A 12,533-nucleotide genomic window follows, 5' to 3' on the forward strand; every position below is an offset into this window, starting at 1 on the left:
CTTAGGGACTTAGGACCACAGTATTAGGGGGCATCTATGTCAATAGACAATGCTCTAGATCACTCTTTGCTTACTAACACCGGGGGTCTTAAAAGCTTGCAAGCTGCCATCTAAGAAGCAACTAAATGCTTCTGGAGCAACAATGAGGAAACAGTCTAAAGGGCTAATGGCCACCCAAACCAAGCCTTGACTACCTGAGATCAGTGGAACTAGGTGGTGCCCTACTGCTACTAGACTGCTTTAATCGGGATCACAACAGGTCAAAGCTGAAAATCATTTTTAGAGAAGCAAAACACAAACTAGCCCAGGCTTACTATTCAAATAATGGGTGGAACCTTCAGAGCCTGTAGCCCTTAAGACATGCTTCAGGCCTGGAACAGAATCCATCTCCAGGGACGAACTTTCAGCCAAGCGATGGACAGGCCTATAAAGTGAATAACTACCCCTGAGAGCAATGTTCTCAGTGCAATCAACTGCATGGAACTAAACGGTAGTTTTTGCCCAAGAGCAGAGCTCCTGGGGCAGGAAACAGGGGCGAAATATCAAAGAAAGCTGGGGAAGGAGTGAAAGGAGTCCCGCCACATTGATGGCGATCCCACCAGTGTCAGCAAGCAAAACATGTACGGGTTGTTGAATGGAAAACCAACTTGCTCTGGAAACTTCTCCCCAAACGACACTGAAAGGAAACCAACACTGCTTTTCAAAGGTAGAGCTTCTCCGCCTGAGATGAGGAAACAACGAGCTGAGCTCTATCAGTGAACTCAATCACATTATTTGAGATATATAATGCATTTATTAGCAAATGTATTAAAACTTGCAGGAACTTTAAACATCACAATGTTCCAGGGAAAATAGGGTCTCTCTCCAACTTTATATAAATACAGTACAGATCTTAAAAGACTTTTTAAGGACAGATTTTTATAAAATGCCAAATTAAAAGATCGCAGCACATATTTGCTCATTTGTTCTTATTTATATCCACAGACAACAATCATTTTTAAAAAGTGAAACACATGGATATGACAAGATACCATTTGGAGGGTGCTCAGTGAGGTACAGTCTGGGCTACATACATTGGGTCTCACAGGGGGCGCAGCCTCTCCTATAGAGCAAGGCACATGGAAACTCCAGCCACAGCCAGGGAGCAAACAGGTCTCAGGTCCTGAACTGTTGGATTTTCCTTTGTTTTCTTAGTATAGTTTTAGGCTACTTTGTTAATAAGTTCTCCAAACAATTCATTAATATTTGGAAAAAGAGGAAAAGCATTAAATAACACTAAGTAAAAGTTTATTGTGGCTTTTCAGCAGTTCGTGGAAGAGACCTACGAGTCCCTCAGATGACTTCACCACCACCACTGCTGTGGCCAGCCAGCAGCCTTTCCCTTCTTGGGGTAGCCACCAGCAGAGAAAATGCTATGGAAAAGCCTCGCTCCCAGGCCCTCAGGAAGGAGGCAGGCAGAAGTGCACAGGAAGGTCATTTTAAAGATTTCTTTTAAAAGCATTGGTTCAAAAGATTTGAGCTTCAAAGTCAAAAAGGAGAGCTTGCTAAGAGTCATAGTGAAAGGTGACTTCTAATTTCAGTTAGTACTCATAGCACATCACACCTTGATTAAAAACGGATAGACATAGCAGCACTTGGATAGTTCATGAAGGCATTGCAAATTGTTAACTGATCATGTGTAGGGCGCCCCGAGCGGCTGGCTGTGGGCATTGGATGACAATGCGCACAGCCACCTGCTCCCGCGCTGCCCGGAACAGCTTCAGGGGAGGCCAGCGGTGCTCCTCCATGGCAGGCCTTTGTTATCCGTGTGGACAATCAAGTCAAGTAGCACCCTCCGTAGCAGCATCGGGAGCATTCATTGGTGTTTTGGAGGTGGTTGGTGTACTTGACCCATTTATTTATTTTTTTTAAATCTTAAGCATTCAATAAAATACACTTCTCCCTGTCCGATGTCATTTACAGAAAGACTCCGGCCGAGGAAGAGGGACGCTCGTCCACTTAAATATCTGGAGAGGTTAAGCACGCGCCTCTGCTGCAGCAGGCTGCTGAGGGTTCTGGGCAGGCACTTCCGCACACTGTCTTTGGTGAGGCTGCTGGGCTCACATGGTGTCCTGCTCACTGCTCTGCTTCTTACTGCTCTGCGGGGGGGTGAGGACCCCACTGGGGAGAGGAGAAATCCTGTTTTGTTCAGACAATATAGCTTTCTTTGCTTGGGTTTTTTCCTGTTGATAAGAATAAAAAAGAGAAATGTGAAAATGAGAAGAATGTACCCTTGGGGCTTCACTTCACCGTGATCTTTCAAGAAATTAAAAACACCCAGGTTTTATGAAGGCACCAGGACAGTGGAGGGCTGTGTCGGCAGTGTGAGGAAGTGGGGCAGAAGCAAGCAATAGGACTGACCAGCAACTCCAAGCTGTTTAAGTGGGTCTGTATGTTGTGGGCGTCTTCAGTAGGAACGCCCCTGAAGAACTTGAGTTTTGAACTTCCCGTCTCCCTTATGACCATAGCAAATGGCACCATCCACTTAGCACACCTCTCAATCTCACACCATTGGTACCCTGAAAGATAAAGGGCTTTTAGACTCAGTCTGAGGGTGGCAAGTGGTTTGTAGGTTCATGCACTTCATGAGCTCATTGGAAAGCCAACATACCTGAAACTTTCTGCACCAATTCAGTCGATGAGAAGTGATACAAGGCAGAAGCAGCAAGTATACCGTACGAAAATTCTAAGCACCCAACATCCAGGACACAGAGATCTAAGAGCTACCAGGGAAAACAGACAAACAATCAAACAATGAAGCCGCCAACCCAGCTGCATCCCTGCTGGAGCTATGGGCCAGTTGCAGGCCAGGGTCCACGGGGGCAGTGAGCAGATTGTTCACCTCGGCAATCTGTACGAAGATCTGCTGGGGGTACTGCGGCAACAGCACTTCATAAAAGTCATTCAGGTATGCAACTTGCATGTATACATTCAGCCAGGACACAACTGTCAGGGGGCTTAGATGCCAGTTTAGGGCCTAAAGGAAAACAGAGAAGAGCCAGGGGGTTGAGTACAGGGGAACGGAGACATTGCTGCTTCCCTTGGGAGACTGCAGTCCTCGCAGAGCTCAAACCACAGCCAGGTTACGTGCTGCAAGTGGCCAACCACAGAACACCTACCCAGACCCCCTTCTCCGTGAATGTGGAAAAATGTTAATATTTAGAAAGGACTCCAAAAATCAACTTGTAGCCTACCTTCATAATGTTCAGTTCCATACGAAGAATGTCATCTCCGGAACAAGCCCCATCAGTAACGTAAGCAAACTGGTGCAGCTTTGGAGGATAGATTTCCTAAGAGGAAACAATCGTTCTAACTTACACACACAGAGGGTGCACGGATGTCCACACACCACCTATCGGCCCAAATGCACACATCCACAGCATGCAGTCCAGGGTCTACATAATACCCCCTTTCAACTGTTCAAGGTTCATTATTTCGCTTGGAGTAACCACACTAACATTAGCATCTCATGCACATGCTCCTACTCTTCTGTGAATTGTTGGCTGTTTTTGCAGGCAGCAACTTTAAAAAGGGCTCTCATTAGAAAAAGCTAGGATGTAGACTACAAATAGTGACTCACCTCAAGTTTGGCAGCAATAAATAAGGTTGAGATCCCAATAAGCTGCAGCAGTGTCTTTACAACATCTTCTTGTGTTGCCATATACCGATCAAAGAAATCTTGTGCCAAGTAAAATGTCTCCCTGTGAAGTTTATACACTTCACACACCTTAAAAAAGGAAAGAAGTACAATGTTGGCCTGATTTAGGTCTAAATAGTAAAAACAAATGTTAATAGGGTAGGTAGAGAAAGAAGATACAGTCACAGGTGGCATTTTCATGGAAAAAGTATTAATTCTCTCAAAGAATGGCATCCCTCATTACAAGTTTCATTATGAATCAAGGAAAGAAGTAGTGCATTTCCTGACAACTGGGCAATTTGACTACAATTTAAACCTGGAGCATAAGACTGTAACATGTCACAACAGGCAAGAATTGTTTAAAATAACAGTAAAAAGACCCAAACACCCAGGTTCTAACTTTGGGGAAGCCCACTAAACTCAGATCTCAGATGATAAAGTTAGGGCAATAAAGTTAGCTGCCTTGCCTATTTCACCGTGAGAACTCAGGACGAAGTGCCTATCATGAAATAGAACTTCTTCACCAAATACCTGCCTCTAACAACCGCTCTACACCAGTGGTTCTCAACCTTCCGTGTGCCGCAACCCTTGAATACCGTTCCTCATGTGTGGTGACCCCATATGTGGGCATTTCTGCATGTGGGTGGACCCTCCTAGAGACAGAGGAGCAGTAGCTTGGTTCCTAAGACCATCGGAAACAGTGTCTTGGGCTACCCCTGTGAAAGGGTCATTGGACCCCCCCAAGGGGTTGCTACCCACAGGTTGAGAACCACTGCTCTACCTCAACACTGGCATAACGGAAAAGGGCACCTTAAATGAATGTACTCACTGGAGTCATTAAGTACCATAAAGGCTGGGGAAACAAGACACAATAAGAAAATTCCATCAATTACCAGTTTGTTACTAACGTATAGATTAAGCCAAAGGCTATTTAGCCTTAGCTTTTATAAAGTAATACAGTTACTATCTGACTCAAAGCAAAACTAGAGCTTCTTTCTCAAAGGCACAGCCTCAGGGACCTAGACCACCTGCCCTTCTGTCTTTTCTCAGATGGGCTCCTTACACAAGCCTGCCTGTGGACGGAGGGCTCCAAATTTGTCCCACTAAACGTATCAAGATAGCCATTTTTTTAACCTCTCAATGGTCTTCTTTGACTTTAAAAATTGCCTTTTAGAAAAAAAAAATTAAGATTACAAAGCATCCCTTCAGAGTAGAGTGGCATCGCTCCATTATGTACATTCTTTTTCTAAGAATGGATGGGGGCCCAGCTAGAGGGGGAGAAAGATGTGGAACAGGACTTATAACAATAAGCAACCAAGGCGGCCATTACCCTGCAGGGCTGGAACTGCACTCCCCTTCACTTAAGAATCGCCAACCACTTACCACTAGTAGGAAGGAAGTCGGGTAAGTGATGGTACACTGAGGGATTGTAATAGAACAATTGAACTAGAGTGTGTATGAATTCCGGAATGGAAACTATCACCTGGTTTATAAACCTTCATCAAATTCTCAATGAAACACTTCTAACAACTTTTTTAAAAGATTGACTCGGAGCCCGAGAGGTTAAAATGTGTTACATCAAGTGCTTCAAGAATCCATGGAAGTTCTGAAGATGGTAAGCAGTAATAAAACGTGAGCAAAGCACCAGGGTACCTATCAAAAGAATGCTGCCACAGAATCATGGAAACTTTTATTAAACAAAAATTTAAAAACAAGACGTTAAGAGCTTCTCAACACAGCATCCCTCTAGGTCTATACACAACTCCGCCCCCCCACCCCTGCCCCATTTGACAGTTTGGCTCTATCAGTCTGGGCTTCCTGGGGGACTCAACCTTCAGAGCTGACCTCTCTGTCTAGAATTTAAATGGCCCATCAGTTCCCCTTGGAAGCCTGTTTGGATTAGCTTTTTTTTTTTTTTTTAAGGCACCCTTACAAGACTAAGATAAGCACATTACTGAGAGAACTTGCCTGCAGCCATCCACTGACCTCAAAGACATGTAAAACTGTTTTCTTTGGAATAAACTCGGACATGTCTGAACTGGAATCCCAATAGCAATACTGTTAGCTTACCCTCATGTGGTTAGGATACAGTTCGATGGGAGGAAGGAGAATAGACCTCAAGGAATAAAAGGAACAATGTAAAGTTTTTGGCTGCTAAAGACACACTTGTTCACACAACTAACAAGTGGCTACTTTTTTCTTGCAATGGCTATATTTAAAAGTGATTTAATTAGCAAAGATGAACTATCAACATTTCTAATACACGGGGAAAAGTATTTAAACTCTGAAAAGATTAACTCAAAGAATGCACCCCACAACAAAATTATCTAGGGATTAAAAGATTTAAAAATTCTTATAAGTATGGGAGCAAAAGTTAGATCACTGCAACATACCATACGGCTTCAAAAACAGACTATGTCAACACAACCAGAGATAAGAGTGCAGAAGATTCTAGAAAGAGCCAATACAACTCAACCTAACTCACCTCCATTAGCCAATCCAGAAGAATTGCTCGCATTTTAGGCTGCAGAAGAGGATGCCGTTGCATAAAGTGCATGTCCCTCAAGTACGTACTTTCTTTGTTTAGCATGATTTTCCACACCTCCTCTCGGTTTGCCCAGCTGTGGAACAGACACACAAGTGTCAAAAAGCATCTGCACGAACAAGGACAATGAGCAAACTAAGGTGACACCTGGGAGCCATGCAGACAGCAAAAGCACTTACTTCAGTACTGGCAGTGGTGAGGCCCTGGATGGCATGAAACCCCGAGGCTCAGGGGGAGGATTGGGGTATGCCAGCTCACCCTCCTCTTTATCAGGCGTGGGGATCAGAGAGCAGGGGTTTTCACAGACTTGTGTGGTACTATCCAAAGGCTATAAAAGAAAAAAAAACCCGTTTTGTTCCTGATGTATACCAGTTTTTCTTACATTCACTGATATGTAGATCAGGCAGTATTTTGCAAAATAACTTCACAATGGAGAATAATCTCTAGGCCAAAATACAGGAGATGGTCGGGCTAAATAAAAGCCACAGTAATGACTGTATTTAATCAGTTTAGGAGCCTGCACAATAAAAACGCTCACATTACTACCCTCCGATGAGGTACTTAAGACCTCTGGAGGTGCTTAAAGATACGTGAGATCGTTGTTAGCTGCTATTGAGTGGAACTGTGCTCTGCAGGGTTTTCCAGGATGTGATTTTTTTTTCTGAAAGGCCTCTGGCTGCTAAAGACACACTGGCTCATAAATTCTTAACATTTTGCACCCCATTGGATACATTTTAAAGTAAGTTAATTAGCAGAGAGTAATGATCAATACTTACAATGGTCTGGAAAAGAGAACCTTTACAACTACTTGAACTATGATGAAAATAGGTTTGAACCACTAGCGTATCAGCTGGTAGTGGATTCATTTAACCATTTACATGACCAGGCTCAACCTTACTGCCATTGAGTTGATTCTGATGCATAGCAATCCTCCCAAGTTTCCCAGAAGGACAAGAGGCCACGCATCAGTTTCCATGACTGAGACCAGAAGGGCTCGACAGCACCCAGTTACCATTTTGAAAGGGATCATATTAGGTCCTAGGTTCGAGTGGAAAAAAATGTGGAACAAAGCTCAAAATCATGGGGCCAGGCTTACTGGCAGCTTAGAAACTAATGGAGCCCCCAAAACTATGGTTTTTCGTCCCCCGACTAGGCTAGAAATGAACTCACTCCTGTGCTAGAAGAGTCAACCAGTGGAGATCAAAAGGGCAACATTTACCCAAGGACAAAAGTCCAGAGCGTGAGGGGAGGAAGAGGAAAGAAAACAGGTTAACACAGGGAGATGTGGGAATAGTGTGGTCCACTGAGGGGATTGCAATGGATGAGTGAAAGATGTATTAACTCATGCTAGAGCCCAAGGCAAAGACTGGGCCTCAGTGAAATCTATGAGCCGTGCCTGAAAACCAAGCCAAGATGCTTTTCTTTTCAAATAATTAATCTTATCCAATCTTCAAAACTTGGAAAGACTAGGGCCATGTCACCCTTTGGAGTATTTTTTTTTAAAGCATACTCTGGAAGTCCATACTTTAAAAAGCAGTCTATGGTTGCTTTTGAAGTCTAAAACAATGGCTGTTTTGAAGATGCAGCTGTCAGCGATTCTGACAGCAATGGAAGCCCATGGAAGTCTAAGTCTTGCCTTTTCCCCCTCTCTACAAAAAGGCTATTAACAGTGACTGCAGATAAGGGACTTCAGTGCTCCCTGGAAGAGGAGGTATGGGGTTGGCCAACACACTGAGACCCTTCGGGCTACTGAGAAAAGCAAAGTAAGGGAAGGCTCTTCTCCACTCAAGTCCCAGAGTGGGCATGCATCCATCCATCCACCCCAGCCCCTGCCAACATCTGCGAGTAACACAGGGCACCCTCCTCTTTCCAGTATAGTATCATGTGCTGGCAGTGTTTCCTGAACTCAATTGCATCCAACTACCCTAAATTCACGTTGCTCGCCATTTGGGAATGAATCCTAGTTTTGAAGGCAGAAGCTGGGTGCCACCCTCTATACCAGATGTCACAGCTGACAGGCGGCCTTTGGAGATAAACCGGTAACAGCTTCCAACTTGCAGTTCACAGACCAAGTAGATGAACAAGTAGGCAAATGGTTCCCCAGGCTGGTCTGGCTAAAATGAAGCACAATAATAAAGCTCAAGTCTTTAACTTAAGTGGATACTGAATTTCAATGGAAAGGAAGACTGGGCTGAGTTCAGGAAAGAATGGGAAAGCAGGAGATAAACTTTGACCCTTCCTAGCGCTCCCTGATCCCTTATGCCACAAGTAAGGCTAGAAAAACAAAGTAAATTATCTGAGAATTAATGAGTCCCAGATTCTGCTCCAAAACTCAGGTCAGATGCAAAAAATTAAGCAACATGGGCATGTATGCTTGATGGATGTTAGATATCATTGGGCGCGGTCAAGTGGATTTTCACTCCCAACACCTGTATGGGCTAGAGTAGAACTGCTCCAGGAGGCTTTCATGGCTGTGATCTTTTGGGGGAACAAGTCGCCAGGTCTCTCTTCCACAGAGCTACTGTGTGGGTTTAAGCCATCACCGCTCAGCAAACAGCTGCATGTGTCACTATTTGTGTCACCAAGGCTCCTTGGACTTTACAAGGCAGGCACTTTTTTCACTGAGGAAGGCCTGTGTGACCTTGAGGAAGTAGTAACACTGAACAACTGAGGTGGCTGTACGGGGGCTATGTCGATAGTATGTTGTACTATAGCCAAGACCTCCTATTAAGAGCACTCCTAAGAAAAGTCTATAAAATTATAGTTTAAAAGGTTCTGTTGTGTCCCCAAATTCTAGTTTCGTGAATGTACAGAGAAATAACAAAGACATTGTTCCATAACAGATGAGTACATTTCAAGCTATCTACTCCACACACACAGGAAATGTGTTCTCATTAGGCTCTGGACAACCATGTAAATGCCTGTTAGTGGGAAAGAATAGTTATTCACATATCGCAGCTATCAACTCTCGACAGTTGTGGGGCAGAATCCTGCCGCTGTCACCTGAAAAAATGCTCAGGCTATCCTGGAGATCAGGCAGTACTCAAAAGAAGTCCACATGGATGCTTTCTCAGACTGAAAATTTCCTCTCAATGTGAAACACAGCTAGGAAAATAAAACACTTTTGAGTTCCACAAGTGAGGATGTCTTACAACACTTGCAAAATCAATTTGCTTGACTAATTTGTTTTTATCTTTAGAGGCATAAAAAGAAAAAAATACTCAGGATGCTACCCGCTGCCTTTCGTAAAGTGGAGTATTTCTCCTACTCAGAATGAAATCGTGTTCAGCGCTCAGTGAGTCCTCCTCAGAAATGCTTAACACCATAGTCTTAAGGGCAGTGGCAACTACGACTGCAGACCATGTGGCCAGCCTATCAGCTCTGAAGCCCTTCACTCTTCTTGAGACCTGGCTGCCATGGCTATGCCCACTGCCTCAACCCAGCTGGGACTCCAGCTGGAAAACGACTCCTGCTCAGCTTTTATCTGTGATAATGTTAGACCTGACCAGCCGGTTCGGAGATAAGTCTGCTTCCCCTACTTGAGCCAGAACTATAGTCTCAGCCATTTCTGGAGGGAGAGAGATAGTGCAAGCTTTTTCGGCAAGGAGCTTCTGATATTACAATGATAGCAGGCCTGTATGTGGGAAATTTGACAGAAACCACTCAATAGAGAATGGACTCGTCAATGAAAAATGTGTTGAGACATACACACATTGGTACACAGAATGTTCGATTAACACCGAGGCTAGATGATTCCGCATCACAGTACATTAACTGCTGGTTGGGCTGCAAGGAAAGTTCTTGGGCCAGAAAAAGAGAGAAGGTTCCAAACCTGACCTAAGTAGGGGAGTTGGGGTGGGGTATAAGAAAAAAGTCCCTTAGCTCTAAGACAAAAACAGCCTCAGTCATTGCTGACACTCTCAAGCAAACACCCATCCCCAAAGTCACCCAAAAAAGCTCTGTCCAGAATCATCCCCTCCTTCCCAAGTCTTTGCAGGCAAGGCTACAGGCCTGACTGCCCCTTGCTGGCAAATAACCCCAGGTTCCTTTCTTCTAACTGGGCCTCAGTTTCTTAGTGAGTAAATGGGGGAGCTGTGGGAGGGGGGGGGACAGGGCAGTCAGAGATTTTGACTCATGGCGCCCCCATGTGTGGCAGGGTAGAACTACTCCATAGGATTAAGGCTGGGACGCTTTAGAACCAGGTCCCTTCGGCCTTTCTTCCTGGGCACCTTCGGGTGGGGTCTGCACTGCCGGGCTTCCAGTTCGTTGGGGGTGCCCAAGGCTCCTGAGTCAGAGGAAAAGACTAAAGGACTTGATGTCTGTTCCGGTTCTTCCAGACAGCACATCTCCGTAGCCCCAGAGGGGGCCAATCAGGAGCACAAGGCCTTCCAAGGTTCCCCCCCACCCCCACCCCGCCTGGCAGGCACAGTGCTCAGCTGTGTGGACTGTATGTTAGAGAAAACCTTAGGCAGGAAGCAAGAAAGTCTAACTCCCAGGGAACAGTAAAGAGTGGGAGGCCCCCAGGGAGGCCCCGCCAGCCTAGAGTATTACCTGACTGCCACACTGGCTTCTCACAGTCTTCTCAATTTGGGCAAGTTCTTCATCTGGATCTTGCAAAAACTAACACAAACACCCACACACACCGCGAAACACATAAAACAACCCAGAGACAAAATAGAGACAGAGAAAGAGAAAAGTCGATTACTTTAAAAACACCATTTTGGTCCAAGGTACCCCAGCTACTCCCCGTTGGCCAAGTTTGTGGGCAAAGGCTAGTCTGGTACCAGGTAAGGGGGTCGATCCTCCCCCACCTGTCCCCTTTGTACTCACAACGGCCACATTCGCCTTCCTTTTCCTGGAGCGCACAGAGAAATCGCTGCTGCTTTCCTCTTTCATGGTGTCCAGGTCCTTCGCATCCCTGCAAACCCGGGTGGCCCCCGAGTAGTAAGTTTTCCCCCAAATTCTGCCCCCTCCCCCACCGCTGCCCTCCCCCACCCAGCAGCCGGCCACTCACTTTTCGCTACTCTCTGTCGGCATGGCGCTGGGTGCGGACTCGACCGGAGGCCTGGGGGGCACGAGGAGGTGAGGTGAGGGTGGGGGACGTAAGAGGGGCCAGGCCCGCCCGCCCCGACACCCCTCCCCCTCCCGCGCGGACGAGGGCGGCGGGAGCCTCCCGGGCCGGCCTGGAAAATGGCCGATGGGCCCGGGGTGGCCTGTCACCCGCGGCGCCGCCAACAGCCCACGATCCCGGGTTCGAACCAGGGCTGAGCGGGTCCTCGACGACCCCCGAGACGCCCACCAGCACATCACCTCCCTGGGATACCGAGCTGCCTCAGTCTCCCCCTCAGCACCTCGCCCTCCCACCGTCTCCCAGTCACTCTCCCCGGGGGACCCCACGTAGACGTCTCCAGGGACGCGGAGACCCAGCTTCCGCCACGCGCGACCCGGCCCGGCCCGGTTCGGTTCGGCCCGGTGCGGCGCGACGCTCCAGGAGTCCTCGCTAGTCGTCCCAGTCTGGCACCCCAGCGGAGCCCTCACCCGAAGCCGTCTCCTTGGGGGACAGGCGGGCACGCGCCGAGGCTGGAGGCAGGAGGCGAACGGGAAGCCGGGAGGCGGGACGCGGTGGCGGCGGCGGCGGGCGAGCGCGCGGCGGTGGCGGGATCCGCGCCTCCCCCTACACCGCGCTGGATGCCGAGGCGGCTGCTCCTGCGCCCGGCTTCGAGCGGGACATTTAAAAATCCCAGCGCGCGGAACCGGCCCCCGGCCCGCCCTCGCGCCCTCCCGCCACCCTCCGCCCCGCCCCGCCCCGCCCCGGCTCCCAGCCCCTCAGCGGCCGCTAGCGCCGACTGGGGCCCGCCCAGCGGCCACCCTCAGGACAGCCTCCGCGGCGGCGCGCGCCAGCTAAGGCGTTCCCGCACCCTCGGGGGTGGGGCCAGGGGCGGGGGCGGGGCCTCCCAGGGCGGAGCCGGAGCAGCAAGGCCCGCGCGGGGCGGAGCCAAGTGTCAGGGCCTGCGCGCCGGACGGCCTGGGCGCGGGGCGAGTGGGCGGGGCCTGACTGCGGCTCCCAGGCCGGCGGGACGCGGGAGAGAGAGCTGCTCTCGCGGTGGAGAGGCGGAGCCCGGCGGGCGGGGCCTGAGCCGCAGAGGCGGTGCGGGGCTGGACGCGGGAGAAGTGTGGCGCGAGCGCAGTGGAACGCCAGGGGCGGGGCCACGCGGTATCGGCGTGGCTGAAAACCGCGTGGCCGTCGTGGGTGGTATGTAAACAGCGCGAGCTACGAGGGCTCGAGCTGGAGTTGGGGCCCGGGACCGGGAC

The 12,533-nt window shown here is 48.4% G+C and overlaps 1 protein-coding gene across 2 annotated transcripts; it reads right to left on the reverse strand.

The window, feature by feature from the left end:
• Nucleotides 1-802: 802 nt before the first annotated feature.
• On the reverse strand, nucleotides 803-11,940 carry CCNE1 (cyclin E1). Of its 2 annotated transcripts, XM_075536911.1 has the most exons (12): nucleotides 11,760-11,939; nucleotides 11,236-11,286; nucleotides 11,052-11,139; nucleotides 10,773-10,841; nucleotides 6,401-6,549; nucleotides 6,162-6,297; nucleotides 3,620-3,766; nucleotides 3,234-3,329; nucleotides 2,882-3,016; nucleotides 2,651-2,762; nucleotides 2,401-2,558; nucleotides 804-2,222 (listed from the first exon to the last, which is right to left on the reverse strand). In XM_075536911.1, the coding sequence occupies exons 2-12, from the start codon at nucleotides 11,256-11,258 to the stop codon at nucleotides 2,100-2,102; spliced, it is 1,236 nt and encodes a 411-aa protein (XP_075393026.1). In that variant the 5' UTR covers nucleotides 11,259-11,286; nucleotides 11,760-11,939; the 3' UTR covers nucleotides 804-2,099. The 2 variants fall into 2 exon arrangements, with proteins under 2 accessions (XP_075393027.1, XP_075393026.1); XM_075536912.1 differs by lacking the exon at nucleotides 10,773-10,841 and having other exon boundaries at nucleotides 803-2,222; nucleotides 11,760-11,940.
• Nucleotides 11,941-12,533: the final 593 nt, after the last annotated feature.

This window comes from Tenrec ecaudatus, chromosome 18 (genome assembly GCF_050624435.1).
Source record: "Tenrec ecaudatus isolate mTenEca1 chromosome 18, mTenEca1.hap1, whole genome shotgun sequence".
Taxonomy (NCBI): domain Eukaryota; kingdom Metazoa; phylum Chordata; class Mammalia; order Afrosoricida; family Tenrecidae; genus Tenrec; species Tenrec ecaudatus.

What these genes read in the sequence shown, in the direction of transcription:
- CCNE1 (XM_075536911.1), bottom strand. Translation starts at nt 11,258, where the DNA reads ATGCCGACAGAGAGTAGCGAAAA. An exon ending in TTCTGGATTGGCTAATGGAG is followed by an intron (nt 3,767 to 6,161) that starts GTGAGTTAGGTT and finishes TCCTTTTTTAAG; the next exon opens with GTGTGTGAAGTGTATAAACT. An exon ending in ATTGGTGCAGAAAGTTTCAG is followed by an intron (nt 2,559 to 2,650) that starts GTATGTTGGCTT and finishes TTTATCTTTCAG; the next exon opens with GGTACCAATGGTGTGAGATT.